At 34.5% G+C, this 14,495-nt stretch overlaps 1 protein-coding gene across 5 annotated transcripts in view; it reads right to left on the bottom strand.

The window, feature by feature from the left end:
• COP1 (COP1 E3 ubiquitin ligase) overlaps positions 1-14,495 on the bottom strand; it is a 252,752-nt gene that overhangs the window by 84,268 nt on the left and 153,989 nt on the right. For all 5 annotated transcript variants that reach the window (XR_008293057.1, XM_027074264.2, XM_053209222.1 and 2 more), the window contains one exon: positions 9,219-9,335. Coding sequence is in view for 4 of the 5 variants with exons in the window: in XM_027074264.2 (XP_026930065.1) it covers positions 9,219-9,335 (117 nt within the window). In the remaining variant the exon portion in view is untranslated. The remainder of the gene's footprint in view (positions 1-9,218; positions 9,336-14,495) is intronic.

Below are 14,495 nucleotides of genomic sequence, written 5' to 3'. Positions count from 1 at the left end.
ATGTCTCACTGCATTTAATATAAATACAAAATTTCCTTTGCAGTCTGTTTTTAAAAATATCTTGTAGCTACAGTGCTACTTACAGGCTGGAAGGCAAGAAACATAAATAGGTGAAAATTTTACTAGGGACGCCTGGATGGCTCAGTCGGTTAAGCATCCAACTCTTGGTTTCAGCTCAGGTCATGAGCTCATATCTTCGTGGGATCAAGCCCCACATCTGGACCTGCGCTCGTGGTGCAGAGCCTGCTTGGGACTCTCTCTCTGCCCCTCCCCCACTTGCACAGTCTCTGTCTCTCTCAAAATAAACTTTTAAAAATTAAAAAAAAAAAAAAAAAGTAATGATCTACTAGGTGGTTCAAAGTTGTTTTTAGACTCTAGCATCCCCGAAAGTACACTGCATGACTAAGTAATAGAATACTTTGTTTTTTAATAGTATTGGCTTTATGCATGCCACTCCCATTTGAGTTCACTCAAGTTACTTGCAAAGTTGAAAATAAAATGTCTTTAATATTCATTTTCGCCCTACTATTTTTATACTACTTACTGTTCATGAATGCTATGACACTAAATCCAAATTTGTTAAATATTCAGAAATTTAATTTATTTAACTATGAAGGAAAAGACATCATCCCCACTGGCAGCTGCTGTATAAAATAAAGGACAAGGCATATTTATAAGCCAAGCAAGCTAAACCTTTTCCCATTACTTAAATAACATGGGAAATTACAATAAAAGACACCTCAAGCACTTACACATCTACCTTACTCAAGTTTCTCCATGTTAACTCTAAAAATTGAATTAAATTAGGTTTCATACCACTTTAAACACTGGCTTCTTAAATTGAAAGGAATTAATTATACTTTGGGGTGGGGGCAATAGAATGGAGATCTAGAGCATAGAGGTCCATCTTTTAGATTCAGCCCTAATTTAAAGAAAGAAAAAATACTATAAAATAAAGAAAGAAAAGTAGTATAAAAAAATGCTTAGTGGTCTCCTCCTCAAGAAATGCTGTATCTATCTCTCTGTGGAGAGATACCTGTAAAACTGTTAAGAACAGTACATCTAAAGAGGCAGTGTAAGGATGCTTGGTGAAGAAGAACTTAAGCTTTATGTGTAACATATGAAGGTTGAGAGTGAGGATATAATCTTGTACTATTTGTACAATTAAATATACACAATTTTTAAAGGATTACATCAATTTTTAAAAATTGTTTTATTCTTTATTGAGAGAGACAGAGACAGAGCGTGAGCAGGGGAAGGCAGAGAGAGAGGGAGACACAGAATCTGAAGCAGGCTCCAGTCTGACCTGTCCTCACAAAGCCCGACGTGGGGCTCATACTCACGAACGGCAAGATCATGACCTGAGTCCAAGTCAGATGCTTAACTGACTGAGCCACCCAGGGGCCCCTGATCACATCAATTATAAGCACTGAAGATGCATATATCAGATAGCCTCAGACAGCTTTACTCAGACTCAAGAAATCTGCGTGGAAGAATCTTTATAAAAATTCTGAGTGAAAAATTTCAGAGTAAACGACATGAGTCAAATATAAGGAATACTGAAGCCGATCATGGAGGGTTTGGAACGGAAGCAAAGGAATCTATATTTATTCTTTAAGTAATAAGAAGCAACTGAAAGTTTCACAGTAAGGGAAGTAATATGTAGGTATTTAAAAATAAATTATCAAGAACAACAAAACAAAAAACAAAGGTTATCTTTTCCTTTTGAAGACTGAGTTATTATGCCAATCACAAAAACTACAAAGTATCAAAAATAAGAAAACAATATTTTAACTGTCGTAAAATACTACGTTGTATGACTATATCATATATATTGTTTTCTTATTGATGAACTTTTTTTAATTAGGCAATGCTGTAAGGAACATCTTTTTCTTGATTGAATCATATGAAATTGGTATTTCTGTAGGTCAAAAATATTTGAATAGGGACGATTTTTTATGGTTAAACTTACTCTATTCTTTTTATGCTAACAGTAATCTTTAATTTTGGACTATACAGTAAATGGGAAATGTTACCTGATTGTTTTTACTTGAATTTCCCTATTGTTAGTGAAGTTAGACATATGTTCATATGCTCATTAGCCACTTGGATTTCCTCTCAAACTTCCCACTTATATTCTGGGCTCATCTTGAGTACGGAAAACAAAGCATTTCGTTATGGAAAACAAACGGTATGTTTATGCATATGAACTATTTAGCTTATTGAGAGTAACAAAGACTTTACAGTAACCAAAACTAAAATTGTTTATTGACAACAGAGTTAAATAAGATATTTCAGAATTCCTGTTTGTTCCAAACAGTATACCTTCCCAGTGAATATATTATTCACACAAATGCCACTCCTAAATCGGAATAGTAACCTTACTATTTATGGTAAATGGATTTATATCACTAATTTCTAGGGGGGAAAAAAACTATTATTACTTTAAAAAGGATGCCTTAAGAGTATATATATTTCCTATCTGTTATACTAATTACAGTTTAAAAAACTGCAGGACACTTCAGGTTAGTATGCAAGCAACTCTGATGATCTCTTAAAACCACAGACTGCTATGAGTTCAACTTACTTTAATCTTGCAATGCTATCCCAAACTGGCTTTAGAGAAGATAGATTGGAGAAAAATAGTTTTTCTACCTTTTTATACTCAATAAGAAAATATCGTGTAGTAATCAAGTAATAGACAATTAATAAACACTTTCATCTATACATTAAAAATGTGGCACCTGGGTGGCTTAGTCGGTTAAGTGTCCGACTTCAGCTGAGGTCACGATCTTGTGGTTCACGAGTTCGACCCCTGCATCGCACTGTATGCTGACAGCGCAGAGCTTGGAGCCTGCTTCAGATTCTGTATCCCTTTCTCTCTGCCCCTCCCCTGCTTGTGCTTTTTGTCTCTCTCTCAAAAATAAATAAAAACATTAAAAAAAAATATTTTTTTAATATTATCCTCTCTTCTGGTAAAAACATGCTTCAGATAATCTCAGTGCTTAAAAGAGTTTTAAATAGTGTAAAATAAGATTCAAAGCATGTTCTCAATATCAACCACAAAAAAGTAGTTTAAAATTCCTAGTCTACTATTTTCAAGCGGGACCATGACTTAGGACTTGATATTTTAAAAGAAATACTTGTGAATATTTAGTATACCACAAGAAATTTCTCATGCTATATTCTCCATTAAAAAAAAAAACACAACAAACTAGACATCTTTCTATAATATGATAAAAGGTAAAAGAGCAAAATGATGAAGTAAAAGAGAAAAATATATTACTTGTACCAAATAGAAATATAAGCTCTAAATGAAGACAGGCAGGGAACCGTCTTAGAATTAGCACAATGCATCACTACCCAAGTAGGATCCACAGTGCCTTTGCAACAGGGGAGTAAAAATGTAGTTGGTGAGTAGCGTACTTACTCATTATCTATTTCTGGCAACTTCAAAAGCAATGTTTAAAAATGTACAGCCCACTTCTAATGTCAAATTCATCATCATAAATGATATTTATTAAGCAATCTCATGAATGTGACTCTGTACTTCTCTCAGTGGTAAAATAAATGATACGGCTAAAGTGATGTTTCACAGTTTAAAGAGAAATATTTGGATAATAGTCTATATTCTAACAAATGCTACAATTCTAAATGAAAATGAGGCAACATCAGTCACTGTTTTCGAGTAATACAAGCTTTTAAGATTAAAAGCATGTTTCAATCAGTAAAAAATACATTAAAGGCACTGAAAAAGTAAGGACTGCTGGATTCATTAACGCCTTGCTCAGATACTAAACACCTATTTCAACGCCAGAAAAAATAACTCCTTACAGTCATATGAAACTGCATTGTGCTGGACAGAGCCAATGACATCGGCATCTATTCCCACCATCTTTTTTAAGCCTATGGAGGATGGAATGTTATAACTACATTGCCCAGATCCTCTTGTAGTTGTGCTTCCAGATGTGAATTAGTTTTCAGCACTAGGATGCACTTATGTAAGATGTGAAAGGTAGCAAGTCGGTGATCATTCTGCTTTGGATATTTCTGTTGCAATGAGCATCACTGTAAATATGTGAAGGTTTTCTGATATAATATTACAATATCCAGTCTCCAGCTTTTATAAGTTACACTGAAAGATTTCTGATCCCTTGATTATAGCAATGGCATAACATTCATGAACTCAAAAGATTCTGATCTCGATTAGATGAGAAAAAAAGAACAGCTCTCCCGGTCTCCCAATAAGAGTCTTAGCCTACAGATCTCTAACCCTTCCAACAAGTAAGTTTAGTTAACAACATTAAGAACAGTGGAAATATATGGTATTCTGGCGTGAAGCATCTCTCATACACACACACACACACACACACACACACACACACACACACACACACCACTTGAAATAAACTGACAAATACTAAACTAGACCTACCAAAAAGAAAAAAGAGAGAAGACACAAATGACCAGTTAGAAATCAAAGAAGGGACATTACTACAGAATTACAGAAATTAAACTACAGAAATGAAAAGGACTATAAGAGAACATTATGAACACCTTTATCACAACAAATTAGAAAAACTGAACATACAAATTCCTAGAAACACAACTACCAAAAATGACTTCAAGAAGAAAGAGAAAAAGAGAAAATCTGAATAAACTCATAAGAAGAAATTAAATTAGGAATTTAAAATATTCTCATGGAGTCTAAGTCCAGATGGTTTCACTGATAAATTTCATCAAATATTTAAAGAAAAAATAATACCAAAGCTTTACAAACTTATTCAGTAAACAAATAAACACTTCCCAACTCATTCTATAAGGCCAACAGTTCTTCGCTATTAAAGCCACAAAACATCACAAGAAAGTTACGGATATCCAAAAAACACTTAAAATATTAGCAAGCTCAATCCTGCAACATATAAAAAGGATTTTACACTACAACTATGAGATATTTTTTTCCCAGGAATGGAAGGGTGGTTTAACATTCAAGACAAAAATAACAATAATGAACTATTACATATTATTAAATTAAGGACATAAACTACAAGATCATCTCAGTAGATAGAGAAAAAACATTTGACAAAATCTAAAACTCATTCATAATAAACACTCTTAGCAAACTAGGAATAGAAAACTAATCAACTTGATAAAGGGTATCTACAAAAATCTCCCAGCAAATATCATACCTAATTGTGACGGACTGAATACTTTCCTATAAGGTAAGAAGTCCTTCTGCCACTTCCATTCAACATTGTACATGAGCTTGAAGCTCATGCAAATAAGCAAAAAGACATTAACATAGTAAAGGAAGAAATAAAATTACTTTAATCCATAGATAGCATGAATCCCAAATGTAGAAAATCCAAAAAAAATCCACAATAAAACTAAGAGAAAAAAATACAAAAGAGCAGTACAATTGCAGGATGCAAGATCAATATGCAAAAATTAATTGTATTTCTGTGCTCTAGCAACAAACAAAATTTAAAAATAAAATTAAGAAAACAATTCCATTCACAATATATTTAAAGTAATAAAATACTGTGTGTTAACTGGAATTTAAATAAAAATGTTGAAAAAAGTATCAAAAAAATAAAAGTAATAACATACTCGGGAATAAATTTAGTAAGACAAGTTCAAGACTTGTATACCAGGAATTATAAAACAATGATTAAAATGGTTAAGAAAAAACACAGCGAATTATATACCAATTTATGATTGCATGTGTAAAAATACCAGCAATAAATGCAGCAATATGCCAAAAGAATTCCACATTATGCTCAAGCAAGGTTTATTCTAGAAATACAAATATAATCCAATATCAGAAAACGTAAATGCATCATCCATTACATCAACAAATTAAACCATATGAGTTTATCAACTGTGACTAAAAAAGCATTTGATAAAATACTAAGTTGTTCCCAAGAAACAGTAAAATGAATTATTTGAATTTAATAAAGATTACTTTCCAAAAGTGGATACCCTTAAAAGTAAAAGACTGAAGCCCAATCAACTAAGTGAAATAGAGGAGAAAAGAACTATCACTGTTATCATGTAATACTGCCTTGTAAGAAGAGAATACAATAAATCATTGAAAAAGAAGAAATACAAATACCGTTGTATTTGTATCATTGTATCATTTGGTTACTATCAAGTACAAATGGATAGCTCAAAGACTGTACTAAACAGGTACTAGATTTAATTAAAAAAAATTTAACAGGTGCCTACATATAATACAAATATCCAAATATCAAAAGTTTCTATCTACTCTTAGAAACAGTACTTAAAAATAAGGAATGGAAAAAGTATTTTATTTAAAACAGTAACAAAAAAATGGGGCACCTGAGTGGTTCCACCAGTTAAGTGTCTGACTTTGGCTCAGGTCATGATTTCATAGTTCGTGAGTTCAAGCCCCGCATCAGGCTCTGTACTAACAGCTCAGAGCCTGAAGCCCGCTTCAGATTCTGTGTCTCCCTCTCTCCCTGCCCCTCCCCTGCTCACACTCTCTCTCTCTCAAAAACAAATAAACTGTTAAAAAATAAAATAAAAAAACAAAATGGTACCAAAATTATAATATACATAGAAAATAGTTAACCAGAAAAACCTTAAGCCTAAATGAAATAAACTATAAAATCTCACTGTAGGATAGAAAATAATCCAAACAAACAGAAAAATACCCCTTCTAACTATGTGGGAAGATATACTATCTTAATAAGGCCAGTGGTTCCAAAATTAACAAGTAAATACAATGTAATTCAGAAGAGAATCCCAAAAGAATTTTTCTAGAATTGGAAAAATATAAATCTTAAAGCATACATGGAAAATTAAATGCAAAAATTAAGTAAGAACTACATGAAATTTTAAAACTGTAGGAGCAAACTGCCTGCCAGATAGCAAAGCATTTTTAAAAGCAGGTTTCCCTAATACAGGTATGCTGTTTCTAAGGGGCACACGCACCACAACCTGTATAGCAGTGCTATCAACAACAGCCAAAGTATGGAAAGAGCACAAATGTCCATCGATGGATGAATGGATAAAGAAGATGCAGTGTGTACACGCACGCCCGCATGCACGCACGCAATGGAGTATTCCTCGGCAATCAAAAAGAATGAAATCTTGCCATTTGCAACTATGTGGATGGAACTAGAGGGTATCATGCGAAGCGAAATTAGTCAGAGAAAGGCAAATATCATATGACTGCACTCATGAGGAATTTAAGATACAAAACAGATGAGCATAAAAGAAAGGAAGCAAAAAATATATATAACAGGGAAGGGGACAAAACATAAGAGACTCTTAAGGAGAAAAAACAGTTGTTGGACGGGTTGTGGGAGGAGGGTGGGCTAAATGGGTAAGGGGCATTAAGGAATCTACTCCTGAAATCATTGTTGCACTATATGCTAACTAACTTGGATGTGAATGAATGAATGTAGGTTTCCCTAGGAACACCTGGTTGGCTCAGTGAGAAGAGCATGCAATCCTTCATCTCAAGGTTGTGAGTTTGACCCCACATTGGGTGTAGAGACCACTTAAATAAATAAACTTTAAAAAATAAAATAAAATAATAGGGACACCTGGGTGGCTCAGTTGGCTAAGCGTCCAAATCTGGCTCAGGTCATGATCTTGTGGTTCATGAGTTCGAGCCCCATGTCAGGCTCTGTGCTGACAGCTCTGAGCCTGGAGCCTGCTTCAGATTCTGTGTCTCCCTCTCTCTCTGCCCTCCCCCTACTCACACTCTGTCTCTCTCTCTCCCCCCTCCTGTCTCTCAAAAATAAATAAAAATTTAAAAAAGGGGGGGGGGGTACCACTTTCTCTTAAAAAAAAAAAAAAATTAATTAATTAAATTAAATAATAAAATAAGGTAGGTTTCCCTTTACCAGGAAGGAAAACATTTGAAAATGTTCGTATCTGGCATCTGTACATACTAAATATTGATAAAAACTTCTAGTCATAAATTACGGCCAATGGTTAATGTATATATAAAATATAACAGTAAAACTGTTTTCAATAAATGCATGATAAAATATTAAAAATGAAAATAACAATTATTGAGTACCATCTTGTAAGAGCTTTACATATACCATTTTCCTTTCATAATCCCCATAAGATAGGACTATCTCCATTTTAAGTCCAAGAGACTTGGGGAGATGAGTTAACCAACTTGCATAATCAGTGGTAGAAAAAGGATTTAACAAGGAAAATTCTGTATGCTAATAGAGAATTCTACCTACATATACATGTTAGACCATAACTTACTAGAATCTAATAATGAAATTATGTCAGTATATAAGTGAATAAATAATAAGTGGAAATAAGGAAAAGGTATCATAAATAAGATTTAAATTGTGCTTTTCTTTTTTTTAAAGGGTGATTCTGTGTTCATGATATGGTGCTAAGCTCATCTTTATTAAAAAAAACTGAAATTATCAATAAAAAAAAAATCAAGATTTCCTAATGCAGAAGTTAAATTATAGGTGTTTTGTTTTAGCAAATATTTAAGGCGGGGGGCAGATACAAAAGACAAAGGAGTAAGGCAATGATTTATCTTCCAATCCATCACACTTCTGAAAATGAAAAGAAGGCACTAATATTAATTATAACAGTATAAGTATAAACTAGGGCTGGCAAAGCCAGACAGTTGGTCACCCTAGCTAAGAAAAAGATGTTATCAAAAAATTCTTTGCTATGATATTAACAGCTAACATGCTTTTGAGTACTTCCTGTGTTACCATGCATTCCATGATACAAGATTTTATCTTATTCACTATCCCTATATGGGTGCTTTGTGCACAGTACTATATACGTGTGTGCATGTGTGTGTGTGTGTATGTATACACACAAAATTGTTGAACGAATGAATAGATTTCCTTTAATTAAAAATGGATTCCTGTGTCTATACAATATAACTTAATCATTTAAACATCATTATGACCTAAGTTTGTGAATAAGCATTAGTTCATGCATACAAAGACTTAGAGGAACAAAAAGAATCAACAAACCCAACTTTATGTATTAAACGTGGGTGACAGAATACTGAAATTAAAGCACAGCAATAAATGAGTAATGATGGCACAATGCATACTTCTAACTTAGAGTCTAATAACAAAAACAAAATTTAAACCTATAAGGAAAGTTATTCATTTTAAAATACGGTCTTTTATCCTAGCCACAATACTCAACCAACATCAAAAGAAGATAAAACTGCTCTAATTTCTTACCTGCACAGCCGAAAGCCAAATGGTATCTAGAAGAGGGGCTGAATTTAACACAGCACACGTTAGCCTTCGCCTCAATGCTTGCCACTGAGTTGTCTAGGTTGGTAGACCATAGCTTCACTAAGAGTAAAGGACAAATAAAAATAAAAAGAATTAAACAATGCATTAGCAAATGCTTCTATAAACTAGAAAGTTAGCTTATTTCTACAGTTGCCTTTTCATACTATTCCAAAGCATTTTAGTTTATGAGGACCAATACTGTTTAAACTGCATGACTGCATAATAAAACAATATACTGAAACCGAGAGCATAGTTTCAAAGTCAGAAAACAACAGAAAATCAGTGTATGCTGAGAAGTAACATGATCCCATATCTAAGGCATAAAAGACAGGGGTAAAACAAGCAATATGGAGATACATGTGTATTTGTTTTAGTATTCTTTAAACAGTGTGTGTGGGTGGGGGGAGGGTACTTGGTTGGCTCACTGGGTAGAGCATGTGACTCCAGATGTCAGGGTTGTGAGTTCAAGCCCCACCTTGGGCATGGAGCCTACTTTAAAAAAAATGGTGTGTGCGTGTGTGTGTTTCTCAAAAGTGTCACAGGTTGGAAGAGGAGTCATATAGTCACCCACTCCTACACACACACACACACACACACACACACACACACACACACACAGTCATATATGTATTACATATATCAGAATACAAATGCCATTTAAACTACCTAGAAGCAGTTCTTATTTTATCTTTCAAGTGAGAATTCCATGATTTAGGGGCACCTGGGTGGCTCAATTGGTTAAGCGTCTCACTCTTGATTTCGGCTCAGGTCAAGATCTCATGGTCATGGGATTGAGCCCCGAGTTGGGCTCTGTGCTGAGTGTGGAGCCGACATGGGATTCTTCCTCTCCCTCTCTACCCCTCACTCACTCATGCCCCCTTTCAAATAAACATTAAAAAAAAAAAAAAAGAATTTCATGATTTTTCAATTTTATATAGGAACTCAGTTACATGATATGAGTATGTTTAAAGTAATGTTACTAAATTATTTAGCGAAACTTTAAATATTTGTTTCAATATTTGATATGCAGTCTATTCCAATGGTATATACTGAGAATTATTATCATGATTAAGGAATGGCAAGCTGACTAATTAGAGCAAGTCAGATCTGAAAGCAGAAACAGAAAGGTAAGCTGCTGTCTTGTAAGGTACCAGAGCATCTATCATTATCATATCATATCATATCATATCATATCATATCATATCTTATTTATTTACAAAAGAGAGAGAAAGAAAGGGCAGAAGGGCTTATGCAGGTAAGCAGGGGAGGGGCAGAAGGAAAGTAAGAGAGAGGCTCCATGCCCAGTGCAAAGCCTGAAAGGGGGCTTGATCATGACCATGAGGATCATGACCTGAGCCAAAATCAAGAGCCAGACGCGCAACTGACTGAGCCACCCAGGTGCCCTCATCATATTGTTTTTAAACAAAAATGTCTTCATAGACAATAGAATACACAAAGAAAATAGATTTTCAAAATATTGGTTACAATACTGGTTGCACATCACAACTAATAATAAACATTAATGATAACAACAAAAATCTTCCTACCCATCTTTTCAGTGGGCACCAATGTCCCATCCTGAACAATACCCAGTTAGGGTCCAGGTATTGTTGTGTTTTAAATTTTTTTAGGTTTATTTATTTATTTATTTTGAGAGAGGGAGGGAGGGAGGGAAACCCAAGCAGGCTCCAAACTGTCAGTGCAGAGCCCAACACAGGGCTCGAACCCACAAACCATAAGATCAAGACCTGAGCCAACACTAAGAGTTAACGACTGAGCCACCCACGCACCCCATTAGGTATTGTTTTTTTTTTTTTATAAGCTCGTTGGGTGACTCCAAAGTACATTTAGGGATGAAAACTAGTATTAGGATAGAGTAAAATTTTAGAATCTTTTTTAAATATTTTATTTCATTTTTGAGAGAGAGAGTGAGCATGAGCAGGGGAGAGGGACAGAGGGAAGGAGAGAGTGAGGGGGAAAAAAGGAGGGAGGGGGACGAAGGGAGGGGGGAGGGGGAGGGAGGGGAGAGAGAGAGAGAGAGAGAGACAGAGACAGAGACAGAGACAGACAAAGACACTCCCAAGCAGACTCCACACTTAGCAAGGAGCCAGATGCGGGGCTTGAACCCACCACCCTGGGATCATGACCTGAGCCAAAATCAAGAGTTAGAGGCTAACTGACTAGCCACCCAGATGCCTCTAAAATCCATTCAGGAATGCTAATATGGTAATAGGAGTAAAAAAAAATAATAAGGTAAAAAATGGTACTTCCTAAGAATAGAGATTTTCTCTGTGTGAATAATTTACTTCTTATGAGTGGAATTCCATAGAGCATTTCTTAATATGTGGACTCTCAGAATAAAAGTTAACCATTAAAAAAGTTATTTACACCCTAATGAATTTATTAGCCCTCTAAGAGAAAAATAAAGACACACAATATTGAAATAAAAGAGTAAGAGTTTTAAATAGTAATACTTTATTTCTTTCATGTTATTTTCTAATAGGAATCATGTGCTATTTCAATTAATATATAACTGTCCAGGCAATTAAGATACACAATTCTGAGATAAAATGGCTAGCTGAATGTAAAAGTCTACAAGTCAAATATAGCATTTATAGGTTAGAATATCCAGTGGTAGAACTGTACCTTAACAACGTAGCATGCGGAAGTTAATCTACAACAAATATTCATGGAGCACCTATTGTTCCCATAATCCCACTTATACTGATCACTAAACCCTTTATAAACAAAGGTTACAGATCAGTGTTTTACGAGAATTAAATATAAGTAAGTATAATGAGCTAGAACAAAATGACATTTAAATTAGAAAGTCTCTTTTTATTTTATGGTAATTTTCTGAATGACGTAATCATTAACATTTTAAAAGTAAGTCACAATGACAACAGCCAAACTATGGAGAGAGCCCAAATACCCATCGACTGAAAAACGGATAAAGAAAATGTGGTATATATGAAATGGAATATTACTCAGCCATCAAAAAGAATGAAATCTTGCCATTTGCAATGACTTGGATGGAGCTAGAATGTATTATGTTAAGTGAAATAAGTCACTCGGAGAAAGACAAATACAATATGATTGCATTTATAGGCGGAATTTAAGAAACAAAACAACATATGAAGGGCAAGGGAAGAAAAGCAGGAAACAAACCACAAGAGGCTCTTAATGATGACAGTTGACAGAGGGAGGTGAATGGAAGATGGGCTAGATGGATGATGGGTATTAATTAAGGAGGGCACTTGTGATGCGCACTTCGTGTTGTATGTAAGTGATGAATCACCTAATTCCTGAGACCAATATTGCACTGTTATATTAACTAATTAAAATTTAAATCAATCAAACAATATGTCACAATGGTAAACATCATAATTACAATTTTCAATATGAAAGATATTAGAATCCAATATAACTAAGCTATAACAATAACTAAGGCTTAAAATAAAGATATAATGAATATTTATAGCTTAGAAAAGGAAAATAAAAAATGATACATTTTATTTTATTACTGATTATTAAACAATACAGGTGCTATGAGTTAAACTGTGTTCCCCAAAAAGCTATGTTGTATTCATAACCCCGGGTACCTCTGAATGTCACTTAATTTGTAAATAAGGTCTTTGCAGATGTAATCAAGTTAAAATGAGGTTATATTGGATTCGGATGGACCCTAAATCCAATGAATGATACCTTCATAAGAAGAAGGAGACTTGGATAGACAGGTACAAAGTACAAAAGGCCATGTATCAAGGAAGGCAAAAACTGGATGCAGCCATAAGTCAAGAAATGGAAATGGAAGGACTGCTACCAGCCACCACAAGCTAGGAAGACAGCGAGGAAGGAGTCTTCCCCAGAGCCTTCAGAGGGAGCATGGCCTTGCCAACACCTTCATTTCTGGGCTTCTAGCCTCCAGTAAGGTGAGAGAATAAATCTCTGTTGTGCAAGTCAGCCATTTTGTGATACGCAGTATTAGGAGTTCTAGAAAACTACTAGAACAGATAAGATGAAACAGTATTAAAATTAACCCAGTATTCCTAAAATGGCATCACAGATTAAAAAGTAAAATAGTAGAAAGTGTAGAAGAAATCAACAAAAGGTTTGGAAGAAAACGTCTAAAACAAATGTAAATGAGATGGTCCTCAAAATAAAGAGACAGCATGTAAATCAATAATAATAAGCCTCCTGTGGGCACCTGGGTGGCTCAGTTGGTTGAACGGCTGACTTCAGCTCAGGTCATGATCTCATGGCTCGTGAATTCAAGCCCCATGTCAGGCTCTGTGCTGACAGCTCAGAGCCTGGAGCCTGCTTCAGATTCTGTGTCTCCCTCTCTCTCTGCCCCTCCCCGCTCACATTCTGTCTCTCCCTGTCTCTCAAAAATAAATAAACATTAAAAAAATAATAATAAAATAATAAGCCTCCTGTTACTTTCTCCTTAAGAGAATGATAGTAAAATTTCATTTAACATCAAAACTTAAAACTTCATCATTTAGTGTGAAAACTTTGTAAGAAAAAGTAAAAGTGAATTTAAAAGAAAATTCCCTCCTCAAGGTGAAGAACTAATTAAGGAAATTAAAACAAACACACTTCACTTATGTATATATAGTCTTCTTTGAACTTCCTTAAAACATCAAAATAGTGACTGCCAGAACAACCGTGTTGCAACGTAGGAGGCTAAAAATAAAAACAAACTTGTTCTGAACACTACCTAGCTGGCTTTAGGAAGTGAACTTGTTACTTAAACCTATATATTTTTTTACAAGTTTGATTAAAGTTAAGAAGTAAAGTTTTTTCTAAGTATCATCTGAATCTTAAATCCCATTAAAAAATACTCAATTTTTAAAAATCCAACTACCCTGGAAGATCAGTATAGTTTATCATCTATTAATTTTTAAAATAAGAGTTAAACAGTCTCCAAGTACTTTTGTTCAAAATTATTTTTCCAAAACTAGAATACATTGAATATCTATAATAACATCAACACCAATTCCAATATGCAGGATTTATGTTTCAGAGCTTCTTTGTATGTCTGTTTGCACCAAAACTTCTAAAACGGAATTCGTGAAGAAGAGGAGGAGGAGGAGGAGGAGGAGGAGGAAGTGGAAGAGGAGGAGGAGGAGGAGGAGAAAACAGGCACCGTTGGGTGTTTGACACAGTAAAAAAAAAAAAAAAAAAAGCCTGTCTTCAGTGCAACTATGAATACATTTG

Source organism: Acinonyx jubatus, chromosome E4 (genome assembly GCF_027475565.1).
Source record: "Acinonyx jubatus isolate Ajub_Pintada_27869175 chromosome E4, VMU_Ajub_asm_v1.0, whole genome shotgun sequence".
Lineage (NCBI taxonomy): Eukaryota > Metazoa > Chordata > Mammalia > Carnivora > Felidae > Acinonyx > Acinonyx jubatus.
Note: the sequence above shows the minus strand (reverse complement) of the source record. Positions and strands in the feature narration are given on the sequence as shown.